Below are 24,211 nucleotides of genomic sequence, written 5' to 3' on the forward strand. Positions count from 1 at the left end.
TGCAAATGCAATATTTGGTTTCGGCTTGTGGTTGCCCTGTTTTTTAAGTATACTAACCCCTTCCCATAATTGTGTGTTTTAGCCTGATGGTCCTGTAAGTTCAAACACTTCATTACTATGTTAAAATTAAGAAGAGCAACATACAAACAAATTTACTTCCTAACATCCCTTGCCCACATTTTTATGGTTTTGATGACTCTTTTTTATTTTTTTCTTTTTAATTTTATTTTGTTTGAAGCATGTTCATGATTAAATCTGTATGCTGGCTTATTTGAGTGCCTGCTCTCTGATTGCGGTTTCCTCACTCCTAGTTCTTCCTCTTCTTCTTTTTTTTCCTTTTCTTTTTTCTTCCCGTTCTTTCCTTTCTTTTTGGTTTAGAGAAGCCCTTTCAATATTTCCTTTAACCTGGGTTTTGTGTTGCTGTATTCTTTAAGTTTTTGTTTGTTGGGAAAAATTTTTATTTCCCCTTCTGTTTTAAATGATATTCTTGCTGGATAGAGTATTCTAGGTTGCATATTTTTTCCTTTGAGCACTTTAAATATCTCTTGCCATTCCCTCCTGGCCTGTAGTGTTTCTGTAGAGAAATCAGCTGATATTCTTATGTCCTTGTAGATAACATTCTGTTTTTCTCTTGCTGCCTTTAGGATCCTCTCTTTATCACTAACTTTTGCCATTTTTATTATGATGTGTCTTGGTGTGGGTCTGTTTGGGTTCAGTTTGTTTGGGGCCCTCTATGTGCACCTATGATTCTGAAAGCAGACTGGGAGTTTAAAAAATGCATATGATTTTATCTCCCATTGTCTGTTCAAACAATAGAATAAACATTGTTCCATGCAGAAGCAGATAAAATAAGCAGGGAACGAATCTTCTCATCACTGTCCACTCCAGTGCCCAGTGCCTAGCTCCTTCAATGCTGAAGGTGCTCCATGAACATCAGTGGCGACGGAGAAGGAGAAGAAGGAGAAGAAAGAGAAGGAGAAGAAGGAGAAGAAGAAGGAGAAGAAGATTCCAACAACAGTAATGGAAACATCAAATGCAGAAATAACAACAACAATAACCCTGGGTAGCAGCGGCTGTGTAAAACTGTCACCTTGGCCAGAATTCCTTCCATGGATGTTTCTGGGCAGAGTGGGCTACCAGAGTCCTATCTGTGCATGATTTGCAGGTGGAGCGCAGCACTTTGGTTTTCACTCTTGGAAAGTTGGAGCAGGGGCTTCTGCAGCTCACACTAGTGCTGATGATGTGCTGCTCGCCTTGGTGTGCCATGGCTCCCCCTCCCTTCGATCCTCCCTCCTCTCCATCTCCAGGGCCAGGTGGCTGTTCAGCTCCTTGGCGAAGGGGACTAGCTTTTCCCTATTTCATCAAGGCTGGAGGCAGTGAGACGGACCTGGGTTTGAGCCTAGCCTTGTGGGTTTGACTTGTGCTCATGGGTTCCAGCTCCCTCACTTTATATCCATCTTTACTTCCTGACTGTTTGCCCTGCAGACTTCAAGCTCCAGCATAAGACACAAAGACAGCCTTGCAGACTGTGTAGCCTGCTTCCACAATTGCGTGAGACCAACTCTCTGTAACAAACCTCTTATTAAATACATGTTCCTTCTATTGGTTTTACTTCTCTGAGGGCACCATGACAGATACAAGGGCTTTCTATGTGCATGACGATGCCACAAGCCAACTGCTAACAACTCATGCAGTCTACACAGTGATGCTATCAGGTGGGTATGGACAGGCACAGAGGATAAGAAACTTACCCAAGATGATGCAGCTACTAAGTGGCTAATAAGATGCCCATGTTATATTGTTCATTAGAAAAATGCAAACTCCCAAGCAAATGATGCATAAAATGATTCAACTTTTTAAAAACAAAACAAAAATAATAAAAGATACATATGCGTACATGGAAAAAGTTTGAGAAATATGGAGCAACCACTTAACGTGATTATTGCTGAAGGGTCAAATTCTGAAGCCTTTTATTTTCATAGCTCTTTACTATTTGAAAGTTTACAATAAGCAGTTATAATTATACTTGCTGGACTTTATCCCAAGGAAATAAAGGATATGCACAAAAATTTGGCTACGAGGTTATATACTATGCTATTCTTTGCTATAGCAAGAATCGGGGAAGAAACATAAATGTCCAACAATAAAGGATTGAGCAAACAAATTATGGCATATTATTACAATAATGTTCTAGAATAAGATTTAATGGCAGGTAAATAGATTATACTATTTTAAGTGAAAAAAGTAGGTTACAACCTAAATATCCCCATGGGGTTGCTTTCCTCATTGTGTCCTAGGCTCTTTGTTTTGTGGAAAATAACTTTCCTACCAATTGCTTTTCATCCGTTATTCACAGACGTATAGAACTGGCATCCCTATTCCCACATCGGTCATAAGAAACCAGGTTTAGGGACAGTTAAATAGCCACTTTCCTGTTTAATTCTTGGACGACATCTTTTGTTTCTTTATAAAATCTGGCGTTTGTTTTTTCTACTGACTTTCATTCATGGTAACCAGATGCCTTGTGTTATCTGGTGATTTTTGTTTTTAAGCTTTTATCTGATGTACGGGAGTCCCTAGTATCTAAACTGAAGTTGCTTTCTTTCAGAGATAATGTAGATCTTCTTAGAAAGCTGGGGCTGAATTTTAAGAACACCCCAGTTCCTTTGAGGTTCCCAGCCTGACACTAGCGTCTCTCCTTCAGCTGTCTTACCTTGTGGCAAACTTCCTTAGTGTCTCTCGAACCTGGGGCTGCTAGCATTATCTGCCAATTGACCGAGGAGTTTGTTTAACATGCATTGCTTTTGTTTTGCCACACTGCATGTTTGCCTGAGGGCTTTCTCTTGCTTTGTGAGCAATGCTTTAAGAGCCATACTTATTATATAGGTATAAACTACTTCTCATAGATTATCTGGGATCTAGTTGTATTAAGACAGGAGGAGCATGTCATCTGGGAGAAGAAGCAGTGAGACAACTGTTTTCTATTGCACCCAAGTGAATCCATTATTCATTCATATATTCTTTCATTCACTCACTTACTCAAACATTCATTTATTCAGTATGTATTTGCTGAACACCTATTGAATGCCGGGCCCTATGCTAGAGCTTTCTACTAGAGCTGAAAGTAAATTTCTGAGCTTAATAGTTTACGTGAATGTCTGTATATCTTTTCAGTAGTTAGAACCACCACCTTTTTCTTAAGACCTATGTGAAACATTCTGAGTGACACAGAAATAAGAAGCATTGGTTACTGAAGTTTAGGGTATGTAAGAAGATCATTTAAGTAAGAATCTTAATAATAATCAGAATAATTTTAGAAAAAAATATGACAGCTCCTGTCCAGTAGCAGCTTGTTAATAATTAAGATGCTTATAAGTACTTGGATCTTCTTTGAAGAAAATCAGCTGATAAATACAAAACACCAACCTCATTTTAGTTTGTACTTTGTGCCAGTCATGCTCAAGTTAGAAAAGGAAATCCCATGTATATTTCACAGGCATAATTCATAGGTAATCCATTCACTCAAGAAGCTTTTCAGGGGCACAACGTGTTCCAGAACAACCAATAATCTCTGCCCTTAGGGATTCCACACTCTAGGAGTTCCTGTCATGGCTCAGTGGTTAACGAACCCAACTAGTATCCACGAGGATGTGGGTTCGATCCCTGGCTGTGCTCCGTGGGTTAAAGGATCTGGCATTGCCGTAACCTGTAGTGTAGGTCATACAGGTGTGGCTTGGATCTGGCGTTACTGTGGCTGTGGCACAGGCTGGCAACTACAGCTCCAATTTGACCTCTAGCCTGGGAACCTCCATGTGCTGCAAGTGCAGCCCTAAAAAGACCAAAAAAAAAAAAATCCACACTCCAGCATGAAAGGCAAACAAGAAGATAAACGATTAGAATACAGTGTGATACCATACATGACCTTTTGAGATGGAGTTTACTTGAGTGGGGATAGAGAGGACACCCAGTGGTAAACAGACCTGCTGATAAACTCAGTGCTGGTTAGCTCAGGAAAAGATGACCTCTCTGCTCCTCTTACCTCTTCTGTTGCTCTTCCTGATAGTTTTGCTTTATTTTAGCGTCATTTTCCATTGTTTCTTTTATCCTTTCCTCTAACTGCTTCTTCCCCAAAATACAAGTGTCTGTGAGACAGACTTTATGAGCATGTTCTAATTTCTGCTGCAGATCCGAAATCCTAAATGAAAAAAAAAAATTTACAAATAAAACGTTTAAGTGTGACCTATTTTTCCAATTGGGGAAATACCATATAAACAGCAAACAATAATGCTAACATAAAAATCTCATCTAGGAGTTCCTGCTGTGGCTCAGCAGGTTAAGAATCCAACTAGTATCCATGAGGATGCCAGTTCGATCCCTGGCCTCACTCAGTGGGTTAAAAGCTCTGGCATTGCAGCAAGCTGTGGTGTAGGTCAAAGACACGGCTTGGATCCTGAGTTGCTGTGGCTGTGGTATAGGCCAGCAGCTGCAGCTCCAACATGACCCCTAGCCTGGGAAATTACATGTGCCACAGATATGGTCCTAAAAAGACAAAAAAATAATAAGAAGAACAAGAAAAAGTAGAAGAAAAAATATCATCTAAAGCAAAGAATGTGACTAGATTTTTTTTTTTTTTTTTTTTTTTTTTTTTTTTTTTTTGGCAGCGTCCATGGCATATGGACATCCCTGGGCCACCGACCAGCTGTAGCTGTGACCTATGCTACAGCTGTGGCAACACCAGCTCGTTTAACCCACTGTAGCATGCTGGAGATCAAATCTGTGTCTCCACAGCGACCTGAGCTGCTGCAGTTGGATTCTTTTTCGTTGTTTTGTTTTGTTTTTTGACAGGGGTCAAATTGGAGCTGCAGCTGCTGGCCTATGCCATAGCTACAGTAACTCTGGATCTGAGCTGTGTCTGCAGTGTACTTGCAACTCAAGGCAATGCCAGATCCATAACCCAGTGAGCAGGGCCGGAGATGGAACCCGAATCCTCATGGATACTAGTCAGTTTAATATCGCTGAGCCACAATGGGAATTCCTGCAGTCGGATTCTTATCCCACTGCAATACAGTGGGAACTTCTTGACTAGATAGATTTTAATTTTAAAATTAAATTACTTAATTTTTGCAATATATAATACATTCACATAGCTTAGTGTGTGTATAAGCTAAGCTACATAATGAAATGTCTCTTTCCTGTATCAAGTCTTCTTCCCAGTTTTCCACCATCAAATAGGTAATCACTGGTATTAGCTTCTTGTGCACCCTTCTAGAGATTTATTCATGCATATATAAACAAATACTGCTACAGAGTTCTCCAGCATACACACATTTTTTACACAAATGATGGCATATTATGTATACTTTTGCAACTTGTTTTTAAAAAAATATATTTGGTGATTTTTTATATTACACATAAAATATATAGAATTGTCTTCTCTTACAGCTGCACTGAAGGATATACTATAACTTCTTTAACTAAAACTCTACTGATGGACATGTAGGTTGATTCCAATCTTTGGGTAATATAAACAATACTATTACAAACCATGTCTTTAGAACAACTTATGAGATGTGACTTTGCTAGGACAAAGGTCATTATTTATTTAATAATAATGTCAAGCTGTCTCCACAGGTTTTAGACCAATTCACACGTCTTACAGGGACGTGTGAGAGTGGCTATTTTCTCCACAATAGGACTAGGATCGTGAATAATATCTCAGAACAAAACAGAAGAGTCTCTTACAGACCAAGTGCCTACTGGCATAATGCACAGTGCCAGCAGTGCCGTCTTCACTGCTCTGTTAAAACTAAAAATAAGGGAGTTCCCATCGTGGTGCAGTGGTTAAGGAATCCCACTAGGAACCATGAGGTTGCGGGTTCGATCCCTGGCCTTGCTCAGTGGGTTAAGGATCCGGCGTTGCTGTGAGCTGTGGTGTGGGTTGCAGACATGGCTTGGATCCCACGTTGCTGTGCCTGTGGCGTAGGCCAGCGGCTGCAGCTCCGATTCGACCCCTAGCCTGGGAACCTCCACATGCCTCAGGTGCAGCTCCAGAAAAGGCAAAAGGACAAAAAAAAAAAAAAACAAACAAAAAAAACAATTAAAAAAAACCCTAAAAATAAGATTTATGAATCTTAAAAAGAGATAGTTTTATTTTAGAATTTATGTGTTAAACCAAAAGTGTCAGAGTTCCCGTTGCAGCTCAGCAGGAATGAGTCTGACTAGGATCCACGAGGATGCAGCTTTGATCCTTGGCCTCGCTCAGTGGGTGAAGGATCCAGCTTTGCCATGAGCTGTGGTGTAGGTCACACATGTGGCTTGGATCTGGCATTGCTGTGACTGTGGTGTAGGCCGGCAGCTACAGCTCCTGTTTGACCCCTAGCTTGGGAACCTCCATATGCTGCGGGTGTGGCCCTAAAAAGACAAAAAAGAAAGGAAAAAAAGACTAAAGGTGTCATTAAACTTTTTTTATTAGCTCTCCCTTTAATTTGTTTACATAGTTTTATAAACCCTTGTGTCACCTAACATTGTGACTAGTATGCAGTATGTGCTCAGTAAATACTTCTCAGATGTATAGTTTGCAGCAAAATAGTTGTTCTCCCTCTACTGTATTCAGGACACAACACCACATTCTTTACAATGGTCTGGCACCACATTCCCCACGAATGCTCAGTGGATGCCAGTGAAGAGCAGTCCTTTTCTAAGAGAAGGGCCGCCTGCATCAGCCGTAGGTCCCTGCAGAGCCTGCTCACTACAGGAGTGGCCAAGATGCAGTGATTCGAGGGCAAGGGCAAGGGTGGCCAGTTAGCTGAGGCTCAAGTTCCTTCAAGCTGCCCCCTTTAGTTCTGCTGAGGGCAAATGCTTCCTTAAAGATGCTCAGTTCTAATTGCACAGGTCAAAGTATTGCCCCGTTGGCTTCTCTGTCAAGGGCAAATGAAAAACTTTTGAACCCACCATCCAGTTTAGGAAAGAGAATCTTTCAAAGTTCCCTGACGGTCAGCAGGTTAAGGATTTGGTATTGTCACAGCTGTGCCTCAGGTTGCTGCTGTGGCGTGGGTTCAATCCCTGGTCTGGAAACTTCCATATGCCACAGGCACAGCAAAAAAAAAAAAAAAAAAAGGAAAAGAAGGAAAGAAAGACAATGTTTCCAGGATAAAGGCTACTCTACTCTGTGGCCCTCTTTGACCATCGCTCCCGTTCCCTCCTCACCTGAGAAAACGAGCATCTCTAAATTTATATTAATCATTTTTGTGCTTTTTCTTACAATAAGATCTATCTTCATATGACACGGTTGTTATTTTGTATTATTCTGACCCTCGATATCAGTAAAATCATACTGTGTTTATGGTGACTAGGTTTTTTATTTAACGCTGCACTGGAGTACAGCCAGCACCTAGGGTTCATGCATTTTCATCGTCATGTGCTGTTCTGCATAAATACGCAATTTATCTACTCCACCTCATGGGAGCAGATATTTGGACTGGTTACAATTTTCTGCTATTTGGAACAATGTGACTATGAAAATGACAGCATTTCTGTTTTCTGATGCATATGTGCAGTATAATAGCTCCCTCAGTGTTCACACCTAGCAGTAGAAGTGCTGTGTTGTGTAGTATATATATACATATGTATACATATATACACACACACACACACACACACACACACGCCAAATTGCTTTCTGAAGTGTTTACCCTAATTTACTCTTCCAACTGCAGTCAGAATATGTGTTCCTGTTGCACAAAATCCAGCTCCAATATTTAGTACTATCTAAATTTAAAAATTTTGGGAGTTCCCATTGTGGCTCAGCAGTGACAAACCCGACTAGCATCCGTGAGGATGAGGCTTTGATCTCCCCGGGCCTCGTACAATGCGTCAAGGTTCTGGCAATGCCGTGAGCTGTGGTGTAGGCGGCAGACATGGCTCAGATTCTACGTGGTTGTGGCATAGGTCGCTGGCAGCTCCAGCTCTGATTCGACCCCCAGGCTGAGAACTTCCATATGCCGCAGATGTGGGACTAAAAGGACAAAAAAAAAAAAATTTAAATGTCACCAGTCTTTATTAACTTTACCAATTTCCTTTTGTAAGTGGAGGAATGACACACATACAGTCAAGTACACACATCTTACCTGTCAATGAAGCCAACAAAGTTTTACTTAGATAACCAACTTCTCCAGACTAAGAGAACGAGTACTTTCAGCACCACGGAAGCTTCCCTCATGTTCCCATTGATTTTATTTTATTATTATTATTTTTTATTTTTGGCCACACCTGAAGCATGCAGAAGTTCCTAGGCCAGATACTGAACTTGAGCCACAGCAGCAACAACAGAGAACCCTGAACCACTAGGCCTCCACGGAACTCCTCCTCCTCCATGTAACACCCTCATAAAGACACCCACTTGCTTATCACCATAGGTTAGTTTTGTTTATTCTTGAGCCTCAGATAAACGAAAATACATAGTATGAACTCTTCTTTGCTGGCTTCTTTATTTAAAACCGTAATTAGGAGTTCCCGTTGTGGCTCAGCAGAAGCAAATCTGACTAGTATTCATGAGGACAGAGGTTCGATCCCTGGCCTCACTCAGTGGGTTAAGGATCCAGCATTGCTGTGAGCTGTGGTATAGGTCACAGAGGCAGCTCGGATCTGCTATTGCTATGGCTCTGGCATAGGCTGGCGGCTACAGCTCCGACTCGACCCCTAGCCTGGGAACCTCCATATGCTGCAGGTGCAGCCTTAAAAGGCACACACACACACACACACACAGCTATAGTACCTACATCGAGCTCCATATTCCCTGTGTGACAAAGGTACCAAGTTGTAACATCTTGACATGTATTGGAATAAACAACTCCAAAACTGTTTTTAACAGCAGCTGTAGCTCTAATTTGTCCCCTAGCCTGGGAACCTCCATATGCCACAGGTGTGGCCCTAAAAAAGACAAAAAAAAAACCCAAAAACAAACAAAAAAACAAAAAACAAAGCAAAAAAATAAATCCATAATTATTATTTTAAATTTTATATTTAATTTTTATTTTATGTTATATTTGATTTACAATATTGTGTTAGTTTCAGGTATTAAGCAAAGTGATTCAGTCATATATGTATATATATACATATTTCCATTCTTTTTTAAAATGGAATTATTTTAATTTTTTATTATTTTTATTTATTTATTTATTTATTTTTTGTCTTTCTGTCTTTTCTAGGGCCCCACCCATGGCATGAGATCCAAGGCTAGGGGTCTAATTGGAGCTGCAGCCACCAGCCTACACCACAGCCACACCAACACCACAGCCACAGCAATGCCATATCTGAGCTGCATCTGGGACTTAGACCACAGCTCATGGTAACGCCGGATCCTTAATTCACTGAGTGAGGTCAGGAATTGAACCCATGTCCTCATGGTTCCTAGTCGGACTGGTTAACCACTGTGCCATGACGGGAACTCCACATATTTCCATTCTTATTCAGATTCTTTTCCTATACAAGTTATTTTAGAATATCGAACGGAGTTCCCTGTGCTATACAGTAGGTCTTTGTTGATTATCTCTTACACATAACAGTGCAGACATGTTAACCCTAAACTTCTAAATTTATCCCCCCTGCCCTTCTCCACTTTGGTAACCATAGGTTTGTTTTTGAAGTCTTTTTTTTTTTTTTTTTTTGCCTTTTTGCCATTTCTTGGGCTGCTCTCGTGGCACATGGAGGTTCCCAGACTAGGGGGTCAATTGGAGCCATAGCCATTGGGATCTAATGGTTCTTAGTCAGATTTGTTAACTGCTAAGCCATGACGGGGACTCCTGTTTTCGAAATCTTTGAGTCTGTTTCTGTTTTGTAAGTAAGTTCGCTTGTATCACTTTTTTTAATATTCCACATATAATTGATATCATATGGTATTTGTCTTTCTTTTTCTGTCTTACTTAGTATGATAATCTCTAGGTCCATTGATGTTGCTGCAAATAGCATTATTTTATTCTTTTTTATGACCGAGTAATATTCCATTGTATAAATGTACCACATCTTTATCCATTTCTCGGTCGATGGACCTCAGTCGATGGACATTTAAGTTGCTTCTATGTCTTGGCTACTGTCAACAGTGTTGCCATGAACAAAGAATGCATGTATCTTTTCAAATTACAGTTTTATGCAGATATATGCCCAGGAGTGGGATTGCTGGACGTTATGGTAGTCCATTTTCAGGATTTTTTTTTGTCTTTTTAGGGCTGCACCCATGGCATATGGAAGTTCCCAGGCTAGGGGTCCCATCAGAGCTGTAGCCATTGGTGTATGCCAGAGCCACAGCAATGTGGGATCTGTGCTGAGTCTGCGACCTACACCATGGCTCACAGCAACGCCAGATTCTTAACACACTGAGTGAGGCCAGGGATTGAACCCTTGTCCTCATGGATGCTAGTCAGGTTTGTTAACAACTGAACCATGAAGGGAACTCGTATTTTTAGTTTTTTAAGGAAGCTCCATATTGTTCTTCATAGTGGTTGTACTGATTTACATTCCCACCAACAGTGAAGGAGGGTTCCCTTTTTTTCCCACACTCTCTCCAGCATATACTGTTTGTAGACATTTTGATGGTGGCCATTCTGACTTGTGTGAGATGATATCCTCATTTTAATTTTGATTTGCATTTCTCTAATAATTAGGGATATTGAGCATCTTTTCATGTTTTTTTTTTTGTGCTGGCTTCTTTAGCTCAAAATCAGGTTTTTGCACTTAAGCCAGATTGCTATCATCTAATTTTAATGTTTGTTTTATCTTTACATAATGCGATGAAATAATTTTTATGTAATATTTGACTCTCAGGCAAACCCGCAGATCAAAATGTGCAAGTGTTACATACTACTGCCACCTGGTGTTAGGCAGCCTAAAATGCAGGGGCAGGGAGTTCCCCGGTTGCTCAGCTGGTTAAGGATACTGCCTTGTCACTGCTGTGGTACAGGCTCGATCCCTGGCCCAGGAACTTCCACATGCCACAGGTGTGGCCCCAAAACGCATTCAGGAACTATATTTCAAATGGTTCATTTCACAACATCCATCCCTCCAAAAGTTATGAAATAAAAATAAGTCAATCCAAATGAGAGAATAAGCCCTTTACAATTTGAAACTCATTTGGCCTCAGTGAGCTCTTTAAGTTTATACTATAGCTTTAATGAAACTTACCTTTTTGAGTTAATGTAGTCTTAAAAAACACACCAGATTTACTGGAGCTCTTGGAGCAGGTGGCGTCAAAAGAGAGGAAAGTGTGGGAGGGTAAAAAAACAAAAACTAAACCCCTGGAATGCTATCAAGTTTGCACTGTACCTATTTCTTAAAATCCTTAGGGAAATGGTATTTCGGTCACAGTATCCCAGATGTGCTGTTTATTGAATAATCACCTTTTCCTCTGCTGCAGCAATGTTAGATTTCTCCCGAGCCAGCTCTTCCTTGAGGCTGCTCAGTGATTTACCGCTCTGAGCCTGTGTAAGGACTTCCAGCTCCATTTCTTTGATTGTCTGCTGACAGTGCTTCCACTCAGCTGTGAGTGAAGAGCACATTTTTGCGCTGTCCAATAACTTCTGCTGGGCGTGCTTTAGTTCAGTTTTGATCTAGAGATGGGGCATAGATAAAAGTGACAAAAACAAGCACAGGATGAAGGTGAACGTGAGCCAGAATAAGCAGCTTGCGAAGGAGTGGAGTCCCCCAAGAGCTGACAAATACCAGCGTCACGTGGCTGCCTACCTCTCTACAGCTGCTCTGGGCTGGTAAGGTTTGCCAAGGTCTAGCTATAGCCAGACAGTGGCTGGACGAAGGAATTTTCCTATGAGTTGCTATACGTGCACAGTCTAAATGGTTTCTATCCTCTTTTTTTCCCCAGTCTACTTCAAGCTGGCTTTCATTCCTACTTCCTGACACTGTTTTTGCCAAAGGCACGACTGACCTCCCCAAGGCCAGAATTTAAGTCCAGTGGACACCTGATCTGTGAGCAGCAGTCACGCCTTCCATCTCCAAAAGTTCTCCCCTTGGAGCCTGTGACGTCATCCCCTCCCGGTTACTAACCTCTGCTGTCACTTCTTGGTTTCTTGGGGAGACTATTCCAGAGCACCAGCTCTAACACTACTATTGGACTGTCAGATGCCTTCCCTTCTAATCTGCTCTCCACACTGCAACCACAGTGTTCCTTTAAAAACACACATGGCACTACCTCACCCCCTGCTCCTTAGATCTCTGAGTGGCTTTGCCATCACTCAGGGAACGTATCCCAGCAGCGTGCCTGGCTTTGAAGGATCTGGCCTTTGTGAGATTAAAATTATCTTGTCATTCCTCTTGCTTCCACGGGTCTCCTGTCATGCTGGTTCCTATTTAAGAGTTTACAACGAGTAGAGGCCAAAACAAAGAAATCAAAGAGAAGAAGAGACTGAGTGTTGGGGCTTTGGCACACTGAGTTGGTTCAGGACTGTGAAAATTAAACTTATTGTACATGGAACGGGGACACAGGCTTCATATATATTATCCACTTGCCCCACAGACCAAGAAAGCTAAAGGTCTCTGAGACCTGTGGTCATTGGTCTCTTAGACACAGTGCCCAGCATTTTGGCAGTGCTGGTAATGACGAAATGAAACAACACTGGGGCAAACACTGCCACGGCCAATGATGTGTGCATCTAGGATGGCTTCTTCAGCTTCAGGTTGGGACGTTTAAGGACCAGGAAGAGATTTCAGTACAGTGTCTCAGCGTTGGTGGTGGCAGAACTGCTCTCGGCCTCAAGCTCTGCAAGCCTATAGCACTCTTCTTTATATTCTGAACCAGAAACATGCAAGATGCCCATAAATCATAAAAAAATACATAAATTGTAATATTTTCTCACAGTGGAATACTCTACTGCTAAAAAAAAAAGAACAAACAATGGTCACACATCACAACATGGATGAAGCTTCCAAACAAAGTAGGTTGTTTTTGTTTTTTTGGGTTTTTTTTTGTCTTTTGTCTTTTTAGGGCCACACCCACAGCATATGGAGGTTCCCAGGCTAGGGGTCTAATTGGAGCTATAGCTGCTGGCCTAGGCCAGCACAGCAACTCGGGATCTGAGCCACGTCTGCGACCTACACCACAGCTCACGGCAACGCTGGATCCTTAACCTACTGAGCAAAGCCAGGGATTGAACCCGCAACCTCAATGTTCCTAGTTGGATTCAGTTCCGCTTCACCAAGATGGGAACTCCCAAATTAGATTGTTCAGAAGATCGCTTCTTGGCCTTTTGGCTAAGATCAAGTGTAGATTGTTCAGAAGACAGAAGGTGTGTATTTTGATTATATTTGTAAAATATTCAAAAACAGGCAAAACTGAACTATGCTGTGTGGGATTCATACATAGGTGATGAAACTATAAAGTAAAGCAAGAGAGTAATTACTTAAATGAGTGGTTCCTGCTAAGATGGAAGGAGATGGGATTTTGATGGGAAAGAGATCTGCAGGGGTTGGTGGTACCCAGGCCATGCGTGATTTCTTTCCCTAGTGGTGGTTACATGGGTAATCACTGTACAACAATTCCTTGAACCATAAATTTATGTTTTATGTACTTTCTGAATGCTTCACAATAAATGGTTTAAAAGCCACAAAGTAGGATTCGTGTTTCTTAACCAGTCTTATAAGTGCGCCTAACATTAGCCAGAGACCCAGAGTTTGATCATCTCTGAGTGGATTTTAAAAAGTCAGCTCCCAGTGTGCAAAGATGAGGTTCCAAAATAGCCCCCAATTGGAGTTCCCGTTGTGGCTCAGTAGTAACGAACCCGACTAGTGTCCACGAGGATGGGGATTCCATCCCTGGCCTTGCTCAGTGGGTTAAGGATCCAGTGTTGTTGTGAGTTGCCGTGTAAGTCACAGACGCGGCTTAGATCTGGCATTGCTGTGGCTGTGGCGTTAGGCCAGCAGCTGTAGCTCCGATTTGATCCCGAGCCTGGGAAGTTCCCTATGCTGCAGGTAAGGCCCTTAAAAAAAATTTCCCAAATTGAGGAGAAGATTAATATGGAAAGATAACTCTATAGGAAAGAGAGCAACAGACCTGGGTTTAAATTCTGACTCCACAAAAGCTAACAAGCTCTGCCAGCTTGAACTGTTATGTCACCCAGAAGATGATGGCCCTTCAGGGCTGAGTGGTTCATAAAAGGTGAAGAGGACACACTGCCACTCTAAGGCAGTTGGTGATGGCACCTGACTCTGCCGAGGCGCCTGGCCTAGGGGGTCAGTCCAAACACTGATGTTACTTTCCTGAAACGGCCAATGGTTTACCTCACCACCAAGTAGAGTCACAACAGAACAAAACATATCTTCTCCTTTTATCAAGTTATCATTTACCCACCCCTTAAGGACTTGTTCGTTAATTCAACAAATGTTTATATGGTGCCAACCACATATAAGATATCATGATCTGCTGCCATCCTGGTCACTGTACCTTGATGAAGATCAGGTATTGCCAGAGGATGCTCAGAGTGGACAGTTAAAGTGATCTAAGAAAGGTGTTCAAAGGGAAAGGTAAAAGCCTGTCCTAAAAGGAGATGTGAGAAAGATTTGGAATTTCATTTAAAACTGCAAAGGCTCGGACCTCCCGCTGTGGCACAGGGGGTTGGGATCTCTCGTTGTCTCTGCAGCAGCTCAGGTCACTGCTGCAGCTTGGATTTGATCCTTGACCCAGGAACTACCTTCCCCCCCGCCCCCCAAAAAATCTACAAAGACTTGAGGGAATATGTTCAATATTCAAAAAATCATGAAGGGTGAGCAGAGGGAAAAAGTTTATCCGAAGAATCCAGGAATGCTGCAACTGCCTAGAAGGGCTTCCCTTAGAGTTTGAGATAAATGACTATTTGTTTTTCTCTATATCGCCCCTATTAGACTGTGAGCTCGTAAAATGTAGAGACCTTTCTTAATCCATTTTTATGTCACTTCTTGAATAAGGTCATTGATCCTGCTATACCAGGGGTGGCAAACTTTACCTCTAAAGGGCCAGATAGTAAATACTGTAGCCTTTGTGGGCCATATGGTCTCTGCTGCGGTGCAAAAGCAGCATCAACAAGATGTAAACAAACAGGTATGGCTGTGTGTCGATAAAACTTTATTTACAAAAATAGGAGTTCCTATTGTGGCTCAGCAGGTTAAGAACCCAGCATTGTTTCTGTGAGGATGTGGGTTCGATCCCTGGCCTCTCTCAGAGGGTTAAGGATCCAGCACTGCCACAAGCTTCCAAGGAGGTTGAAGATGTGGCTTAGATCTGGTGCTGCTGTGGCTGTGGCACAGGCCTACAGCTGCAGTTCCAATTTGATTGTCTAGCAAGCGTGGCCATTAAAAAAAAAAAAAATAGAAGGCAGGATTTGACCCATAGGCCAAAGTTTGCTGATTGTATCTGTTTTGTTTAAACTCTCAGTATTGAGGAGATTGTCTGCCTAGTATAGGACTGATAAGTATTTGTTGAGTTAAATTCCAGAACCTTAGAGCAGGGTTTATAAAAACTAGGTTCCTAATATATGTTTACAGAATTGAACCACATTAAAAGAAAGTACAATTCCACATGGTGTTTCAGTTGGAACATTCACGTGGTTTGTAAACTTGTGCCACAGCAGCCACCCGAGTCGCAGCAGTGACAAAACTGGATCCTTAACCTGATGAACCACAAAGAAACTCTTACATAGATTATTTTAAAATAAGCATGTTTAGGGGATGTTTCCCTAACTTGTTGATGCTCTGATGCTCTCCTGCCAGGAAGAGCAGCTTTGCTCTCTCAGGCTTTGTACCTTGGCGCAGTTGATATTTCATCTGCCAATAACAATGAATGCATCTAAGACGGATGAATCTTTCCAGAGCGAGAATGAGGGCAATACTCCCATATATCTGGCTCAGGTCACTGAAATTTAGTTAAGTGCTGAAAGTTCTTGGTAATGATTTCAAATTACTGAATAACTTCAAAACTTTTTACATTTGGAGTTCCCATTGTGGCTCAGTGGTTAACGAACCTGACTAGCATCCATGAGGACATGGGTTTGATCCCTGGCCTCGCTCAGTGGGTTAAGGATCCGGCGTAGCTGTGAGCTGTGGTGTAGGTCACAGATGCAGCTTGGATCTAGCGTTGCTGTGGCTGTGGTGTAGGCCGGCGGCTACAGCTCCGAGTGGACCCCTAGCCTGGGAACCTCCATACGCCACAGGTGGGGCCCTAAAAAGACAAAAAAAAACAAAAACTTTTTACATTTATAGGTTGACAGCACACGCCTCCATGTGGGAGCAAATCACTGAGCTGTGATTTCTCGACTTGGCAGAGGGAGAAATTAAAGGAGGGACCCACCAGATGTCTCACACTCTCTACTCATTTTGGGGACTCTAATGAATGATCTGACTGAGGAATTTTGAGTCTTTTATCCCTGGCTCAAATAAGGCATCTCAGGAAAGGGCATGCCCACTGGCTTACCTTAAGGCTTTCTCCCTGCAGTAAGCTGTTGTGCTGCTTTAAGTCCAAGTTCTTTCCTCGCTCATAGGGAATCTCTTTTTCTGTTGAGCTACACAGAACCTGGAGCCCGTGCAAATCCTGGTGAAGTTGTTTGTTGTAGTTCCTCTTGCTTGCGGCTGGGGCTTTGTTTTGTCTCCAGATGATCGATACTAAAGCAAACATTTTACAAGCGACACATGGGCACTTTGAAAGAATGTTGACAAAACATGCGTTCCGGCTGCAAGAGAGTGATTATTCCCATGCACATTTTTTGGAGTTAGCTTAGTTACAACCAATCCCTCTTTCACCTTTACGGCAGGTTGTACATGTTTATGGTGTTATATATATTTTCTCTCCTGTTACAGTGGAGAGAGAATACTGAAGACATTATGTGAACAGCAGCAGTTGAGCACAGAAAATTAACTTTCTTGTTTTTCATATCAGTGACGTATGGACAGTTTTAGAGTAATATGGGCTTTAAGCAGAGTGTTCAAAGAGTCAATATGTGAAGAAGTGGAATGTAAATGTGTACCTGGCATGTGTGTGTGTGTCTGTGTGGGGGTGTGGGGGGGTTTTGGGTGAGTGTGGGTGTGGGTGGTGTCTGTAGGCAAAGGTAAAGGGACTGTTTAGCCAGTGATATTAAATTCCCAGCCTCCCTCATCACTTTCCCTTCCCTACCTGAGGATTCCTTAGTGACTTAGCAGCACAATTTCCTGCCAAGTCTCTCCAGCGCAATGAAGCTACCAGGACCCAAGAAGGAGTTAGATTTTCTAAAAGGTAGGCATACACAGGTGTGCTGAGTAGATAAAGCATTCAACCTTATCCACTTCAACAGACGAGACACTTTGAGTTTCCTGAGTCCTGGTCCAGGTGCTTCCTGTCCATGACTTTCTCAAAAGCCCCCGTCATTACTCTAATTTATCTTGCTTACAACAGAACTGCCACAGAGAATTCCCCGAGCCCTGCTAGCCCTTCAATTCCTATCTTGGTTTTGTCAGACAGGCCATCTAAACCCAATGTGAAAGTGTCTAAGATCCCTACAGAAAATTCTTGAATGTAATTTTGTTACACTTCTTAAGAGCCCTAGCTTTGGAATTAGATACATCTGGGTTTCTGTTCTGAATCTGTCACTTACTTAATTGGGTGATCTTGGAAAAATTACCTCACCTTTCTGTGTTTCATTTTTCTCATCTTAAAATGGAAATAATAATGATAACTACTGGATAGAGTAAAGGGTACGTAAGATAAGCCATGTAAGCACTGAGCACGATGCCTAAAAATACATAGTAAGCATATTCCAAAATATTACCATCACTGCTGAGCCTCTCTGACTCTCCCTCCTTTGTCTGCTTCCATTTGAGGACAAGACTCCTCCTCGGGTCTGGAAAGTCTTGATCAACTCTCTAGCTTCTTCTTTAACCGTTATAGAGAAACTTTTTAACTGTGAATAAGCACAAGTCTATACAGCCATTTCACACACCCAAACAGATCTACAGAGAAGCCCCCATTTATACCAATGAGACAAAGGTACAGAAGTTTTTAGCCTGTTTCGAAGGTGAGAAAAGTCAGAATGGTAGTTCTTTCTGCCTACATTTTCCAATGAAGTCACTTTGCCAGTGTAGAAATGTAAATTACTTTTCAAGAAAAGCAACTATTAAAGAAGCTACCAGTTCACCAGTCAAGCTGTCAATGCAAAGAGTCTCTTTTTTTCCTACCGTGTAAACTACTTCCCTCATGGAAGTTACCGCAGAGGTGTGAAGACATACAGGCTACTAGGAACCAGATCAGAGCACAAAGCAGAGTACACAGGATCCTTTTTGGGCCATTTATCAGGTTTATTAAGGCAGTCATCCTGAGTCTCAGTTTACTCAACTGCAAATTTCAGGCATAAGAGCAAGTAATAGATAACATAATTTCCATCTTAAGGACTCTTTTTTTTTTTTTTGTCTTTTTGCCATTTCTTGGGCTGCTCCCACAGCATATGGAGGTTCCCAGGCTAGGGGTCGAATCAGAGCTGTACCACCAGCCACAGCCACAGCCACAGCAAAGCGGGATCCTTAACCCACTGAACAAGGCCAGGGATCAAACCCGCAACCTCATGGTTCCCAGTCAGATTCGTTAACCACTGAGCTACGATGGGAACTCCTTAAGAATTCTTCAATAATTAAAATGAAAGAAGTTATTATCTTAAATTTATAGGCTTAAAAACTAACTTAATATTTAAAATATTATTGTGATAAAAGACAAATTTAATATGAACCAAGTGCATATAGTGGCCCCACGTTCATATACTGACATGATTTTGCTCCTATTGCAGAAAGAGTAAGAGACCTGCTGACTTTGGATATTCTCGTCAGGTCAACATGGGTGCAACAGGCTGTCACACTCTGTGATCATCGACCGTCATGCAGATTTTGACTTGTGTTTCTTAGCTCTCTCCTGGTAAACGCACTGTGCATCTTAGCATGTTCAGGTGATATTAATTACTATAGAAGACCAAATAACTGACATTCTGATTTTACTGAAGAGTCTTGAATGTGTGGTTTAATGTAGATGTATTCCCAAGACTATTCTAGGGGGCTAGTAAATCAAAGCTTTGGAGCCTGCGAGCCTAAGGGCCAGACCCCCAAAAAGTTCACCAAGAAAATCTATGACAGACACACTGGGAGGGCTCTTGGGAGGCAGCTTGTCAGCCTCCTTAGAAAATTATCCTGACATGAGAACTGCCTTCCTTCCTGCCTGCCTTCCTTTCTTTCTGTTTCTTTTTTTGTTTCTTTTTTTTTTCTTAAGTTTTATCAGGTGTTTTGTTTGTTTGTTTCTGGCTGTGCTCATGGTATGTAGAGATTCCTGGGCCAGTGATCAAACCCGGAGCCACAGCAGTACCAATGCCGAATCCAAGAGAAACCAGAGACTCCAAGAACTACATGCTTTCTCTGCATTTCTCAGTAAATGGAATGCAGATGACAAAGCAGTTAAAAAGATCAGGCTGTAAATGAGACAGACCCAGGTTCCACCAACAAAGCATTAACTAGACCAATTACTTTAACCTCTCCGAAGCCTCAGTTTCCTCATCTATAAAGTGGCAATATTCCTGCCTCACTGTATTGCTTCATAGCCACAGGGTATTTAGTATAGTGCCTAGAGCATAGCGAACATTCAATAATGTTATGCAAAATGCTAACCTACATTTCAAACAGATAACGTTAAGATAATTAACGGTAATTCAAACTTGTTTCAAGAATAGTGGGAAAGTACTATCTAGAATTCAGCTATTGAAGCCTCACCTGGAATACTGCTGAACAGCAGAAATTAAGCCTGCAAAGGCCATCGGCAGCCACACATCATGTGACAAAATACTTATGAGTACTAAAGCTTACATACTTACTCATGAGAGATTTTTTCAGAGTTCTTTTCTATGTGTTGCCATTTATAAGCATTCTTTAAAGCCTGCTATCTGCTCTCAGCCTGCAGTCACCCACCTTGGCACGTTATGAGATTAAAAGACACGGTACACAGGGATAGCAGCCAAGTACCAGTGCTGTGTTCTGACAACAGAGGTGAGGACGAAAAACCATGCACACCAGAACCAGGAAATGGAACCACCTACAGCCATCACTACATCAAAGAGCCCTACGCACAGAAAGAGGTTCTGAAATCACCACTTCAGAGCACACAGCATAAAAAAAAAATCTGTCTAAAACGTGTTTTCTTCCTTGCTTGGTTAAAGAAGCAGATGAAATAGTGTTTAAGTGTTTCGGGAAACGAGAATTTCAAGATGCAAGTCTGTCATTTCCCCATGAAAGCCCACATCTACCTTGTTTAACTGCCGTTTTAAGTACCTTAAAACAGGGCCTGGCACATCATAGATATGTAGTTAATACGGGCTACATAAGTGAGTAAGAATAATGTACCTTTCTTTCAATAATTCAAAGTCATTACTATGGAACAAAGTTACTGGCTATGTGGCTATGTGGTATATATATATACTTGTCCTTTCACAGAATGGCTCTTCTCTCGATTTCCCATAGAATTTTTATATATTTCATCATTTTCACCTTCCCACCCCGAGGACTCTTCAATGATTCTTCAAATAATGGGAAGAGGTAAATCAGATAAAATTAATCAATTAACCAGGGCATTACTTCTCATACTCTGAATTTTATTATTCTAAAAGCACAGTGATCATTTTACTCTCATAAGCAAAGATTTTATCATTTTTGTGATTGGTGTTCAGCCTCTGCCCAAGTCTCCTACAGTGGCCCACTGTTCAATAAAGGGATTGTCTGAGAGACACAAAATTAACCTCTTTTTGAATATTTGCTGTCCTACTTCCTTTTGGTCTTCTGAATAAATCCACTGACTCCTTAGTCAAATGTATCTGAATCTTCTTTCAGGTATATATTTTCCTTATTTATTATTACTGGCCTAGTTTTCATACTCTGTGCAACCTCTCTTCAGATATGTTTGATTTCTTTTACTAACACCTTCCTTGCTTTCTAAACATATACCTGAAGCACTTCTCGAAGATATATTATCAGTCTTTTGAGGTTGGTTTCCTTACCAGTACAAAGCCTCCCGCTGTGGGTCTCAAAATATTTCCTAGAAAGGGGTGCCTAGGGAAATCTTAACCTGTACAAGAGGGAACCTGCAAAATTGAGGTAAAAGAACTGAGGTGTGGATGGCAGTCTCTCCCTTTATTTCTCCTGCAAGCAGATTTCTAGTATTTAAAGCAATTCCAAGTAGGGGGCCTCTTCCCCATCAAAACAAAGCATGCTGTACCTGCAGGCCAGGTTCCGGGAATAGAAAACATTCCCTATCCCACCTGCCCAAGAGAGACGCTGACAATCAGTCAGCATCCTTTTCGGCTGAGCCTGATGGAGCCTAGGAACACTTTATAAATAAGAAAGCACACCAACCACTGGGCTTAGCTGAGATTGTGGTTGCTATTTTACTACCATTCAGGCCCTGGTTATGAAATTGCTCAACAAATATATCATTTTAGTCATGGTATAAAATAAAGCTTCTATCCACAGCTGGTTAGAGGAGATGGAGCCACCTACCAGGGCACTTTCATCATTGGAGCTACCTCTAAAGCTCTGAAAAGGAAGGAGGCTCTGAATCACAGGGCTCAGCTCTTCCCTAAGTCCCACAACTTCCTTAGGCTTCAAGGTCAACTGCTCTCCTTCCCCTTTCACGTCTCGGTTCTGCTGCAAGTCCTTCTCTTCCTGTCCCCCTCCTGGAAAAGCGCCCTCCTTTGCGGCCTCCTCTGGACTTTCCTTCTGCTTACTTTCTCCTAATTCGGCACTTGGCACAAATATAATACAAAACTCTCAAAATGCTTATTGTAGTCATAGAATATGCAAGAAAAAAATACCCGTAAAGCAAGTACAGGAAGCAAGATTTTCAACTTGAATTCTACAGCAGAAGAGCCGTTATCGTTTTCTTAGAAATAAACTTTAAAAACAAATGAGTCATGCCACATTCACGGAGATGATCCAGCATTTTGATCTACAGGTGTAGGCAGACAACCAGTGTGAGGGAGTTTTCCATTTTTCCAACTTTTAGTATGGCCTTGGGCAGACACAGCTTACAAAGATTTTCCAAAAAATCACTCAATAAGCAGCCGGGTGCCTCTTCGGCAGGCACGAGGGCTACAATAGGACATAATCCCTGCCCATAAAGAGCTTACAATATTGTGAGATATAAGGATAAGTTAACAAGTGATGTATATTAAACTAGGCATAAGTCCCAGGAGGCCTGATGGATGAGTAGGCACAAGGGAGGCAGTGTAAAGGCAGGGTGTGTGTATACTTGCTCGTGTGTGTGTATGTTGCAGGAGAAGGTGCTGGATGACTTAACAAGATGGGAAAAGCCCAGAGGCAAAAGGGAAGAGTGTGCCTTAGAAAAGTTGTTTGGAATCTGTGTGGCTGGAAAACCACAGACTGAGAGATAATGGCAGTGATCCATGTGCTTAACAACAGGACGAGAGCAGCGTGGTGGGGATGGAAAGGAGGAATGGATGCGAGAGAGATTCACAAGGCTCTGTGAATAAGATTTGTCATTTATGGGATGGGGCAGGTGAGGGAGAAAAAGGAATAATGAACAACACCTGGGTTTCTGACCAGGGCAAGGGGGCGGTGGCTCAAGAAGGCCTGGAGAGCTCCTGCGAAACTTGAAACCACTTTTTTTTTTTTTGTCTTTTTAGGGCTGCACTTGCGGCATATGGGGGTTCCCAGGCTAGGGGTTGATCTGGAGCTATAGCCACTTGCCTACACCACAGCCCAGCAACCTCAGATCCGAGCCTCATCTGTGACCTACATGACAGCTCATGGCAACACCTGATCCTTAACCCACTGAGTGAGGCCAAGGATGGAACCTGCATCCTCGTGGATGCTAGTCAGATTTGTTTCCACTGAGCCATGACAGGAACTCCTAAAACAACTTTTTAAGAGAGTATAAAATTCAGGGGCCCCAAACCCACAAAACAATCTCTTCTATTTTAGAGCATTTACAAAGATAAAAGTTTGGCTACACCTGGGCCATATTGTCTCAGTTCACTGATGATGTATCCTTTGGTATGCTATATAAGCAAAAATTGGCATCTATTGTTTCCTTTTTTTTTTTTTTTTTGGTCTTTTTTGTCTTTTTTTAGGGCCACACCCACGGCATATGGAGATTCCCAGGCCAGGGGTCAAACCGGAGCTGTAGCCACTGGTCTACAGCAGAGCCAAAGCAATGCCAGATCCGAGCTGAGTCTGCGACCTAAACCACAGCTCACGGCAACGCTGGACCCTTAACCCAGTGAGCGAGGCCAGGGATAGAACACGCAACCTCGTGGTTCTTAGATTTGTTAACCACTGAGCCACAAAGGGAACTCTCTATTGTTCCCTTTTGATACCTAGTCAGGCAAAATTTGATTACATCAATTAGTATTTGTGCCACAACAGAGTAATGCATTGGTCTAAGTCTCAAAAGTTTCTGTGAAAGATACATTTGGTGGAAAAGTAGAAAATACAAGAGTTGGGGGCAAGATTGACAACAACAGTAAGAAAAGAGAGAAAGAAAAAACACATTCTCTAAATAATGATCAGATGCAATGTTAAATAAAAGCCTCTGTGTATAGTCTTAATTATGTAAAAAACACATACATGTATACCGAAAAAAGGTAAGAAAGAAAAATCAGGAAGATTACTGTCTCTGCCCGGTAGGAATCATGGGTTTTGATAATCTTGTATTTTAAAACCAGGAAAGCATACAGGTACGTTTAACAGCAGGATCGAAAGTTTAAAAATGTAATTACGTATCAAAAAACAAAATCTTTGGGGAATGCTCATGACTAATTTACATATGGGCATCATTTGAAAATGAATGTCAAATTCTTATAATAATCACGCCAAATAAAATGTACCCTACCCCCTCCCCCGAATAATTAATGTAACGGGATTTTCTCTCAATTTACCAGAGTTCTTTTCTCTCTTCCTTTGGGTTTTGAATCTCTACTTCCAAAACCAGAACTTTAGACACAAGATCTTTAGAGATATTCTCACTTGGAATTAAATTAGCATCTGCAGTTTTTCTCCCTAAAGTAATACAATTTAATTGTTCAAATTCTTGTGAAAGCTTCAAGACCTGCAATGTTAAGTGAAAAGACAAATATTCTATTTTGCATACGCTTATGCATGACTGTGAAAAAAGTGTATTGATTCCATTAAATGCTTAAAAAATTATTGGCCTAAGTAATAGAAACTG

The 24,211-nt window shown here is 41.7% G+C and overlaps 1 protein-coding gene across 1 annotated transcript; it reads right to left on the reverse strand.

The window, feature by feature from the left end:
* Positions 1 to 10,641: 10,641 nt before the first annotated feature.
* Positions 10,642 to 17,013, reverse strand: LOC110258096 (coiled-coil domain-containing protein 30-like). The gene is made up of 2 exons (XM_021081257.1): positions 16,445 to 17,013; positions 10,642 to 11,600 (listed from the first exon to the last, which is right to left on the reverse strand). Exons 1-2 carry the CDS (start codon positions 16,643 to 16,645, stop codon positions 11,376 to 11,378), a joined length of 426 nt encoding a protein of 141 aa, XP_020936916.1. The 5' UTR covers positions 16,646 to 17,013; the 3' UTR covers positions 10,642 to 11,375.
* Between the last annotated feature and the right edge of the window lie 7,198 nt (positions 17,014 to 24,211).

This window comes from Sus scrofa, unplaced genomic scaffold, assembly GCF_000003025.6.
Source record: "Sus scrofa isolate TJ Tabasco breed Duroc unplaced genomic scaffold, Sscrofa11.1 Contig1214, whole genome shotgun sequence".
Lineage (NCBI taxonomy): Eukaryota > Metazoa > Chordata > Mammalia > Artiodactyla > Suidae > Sus > Sus scrofa.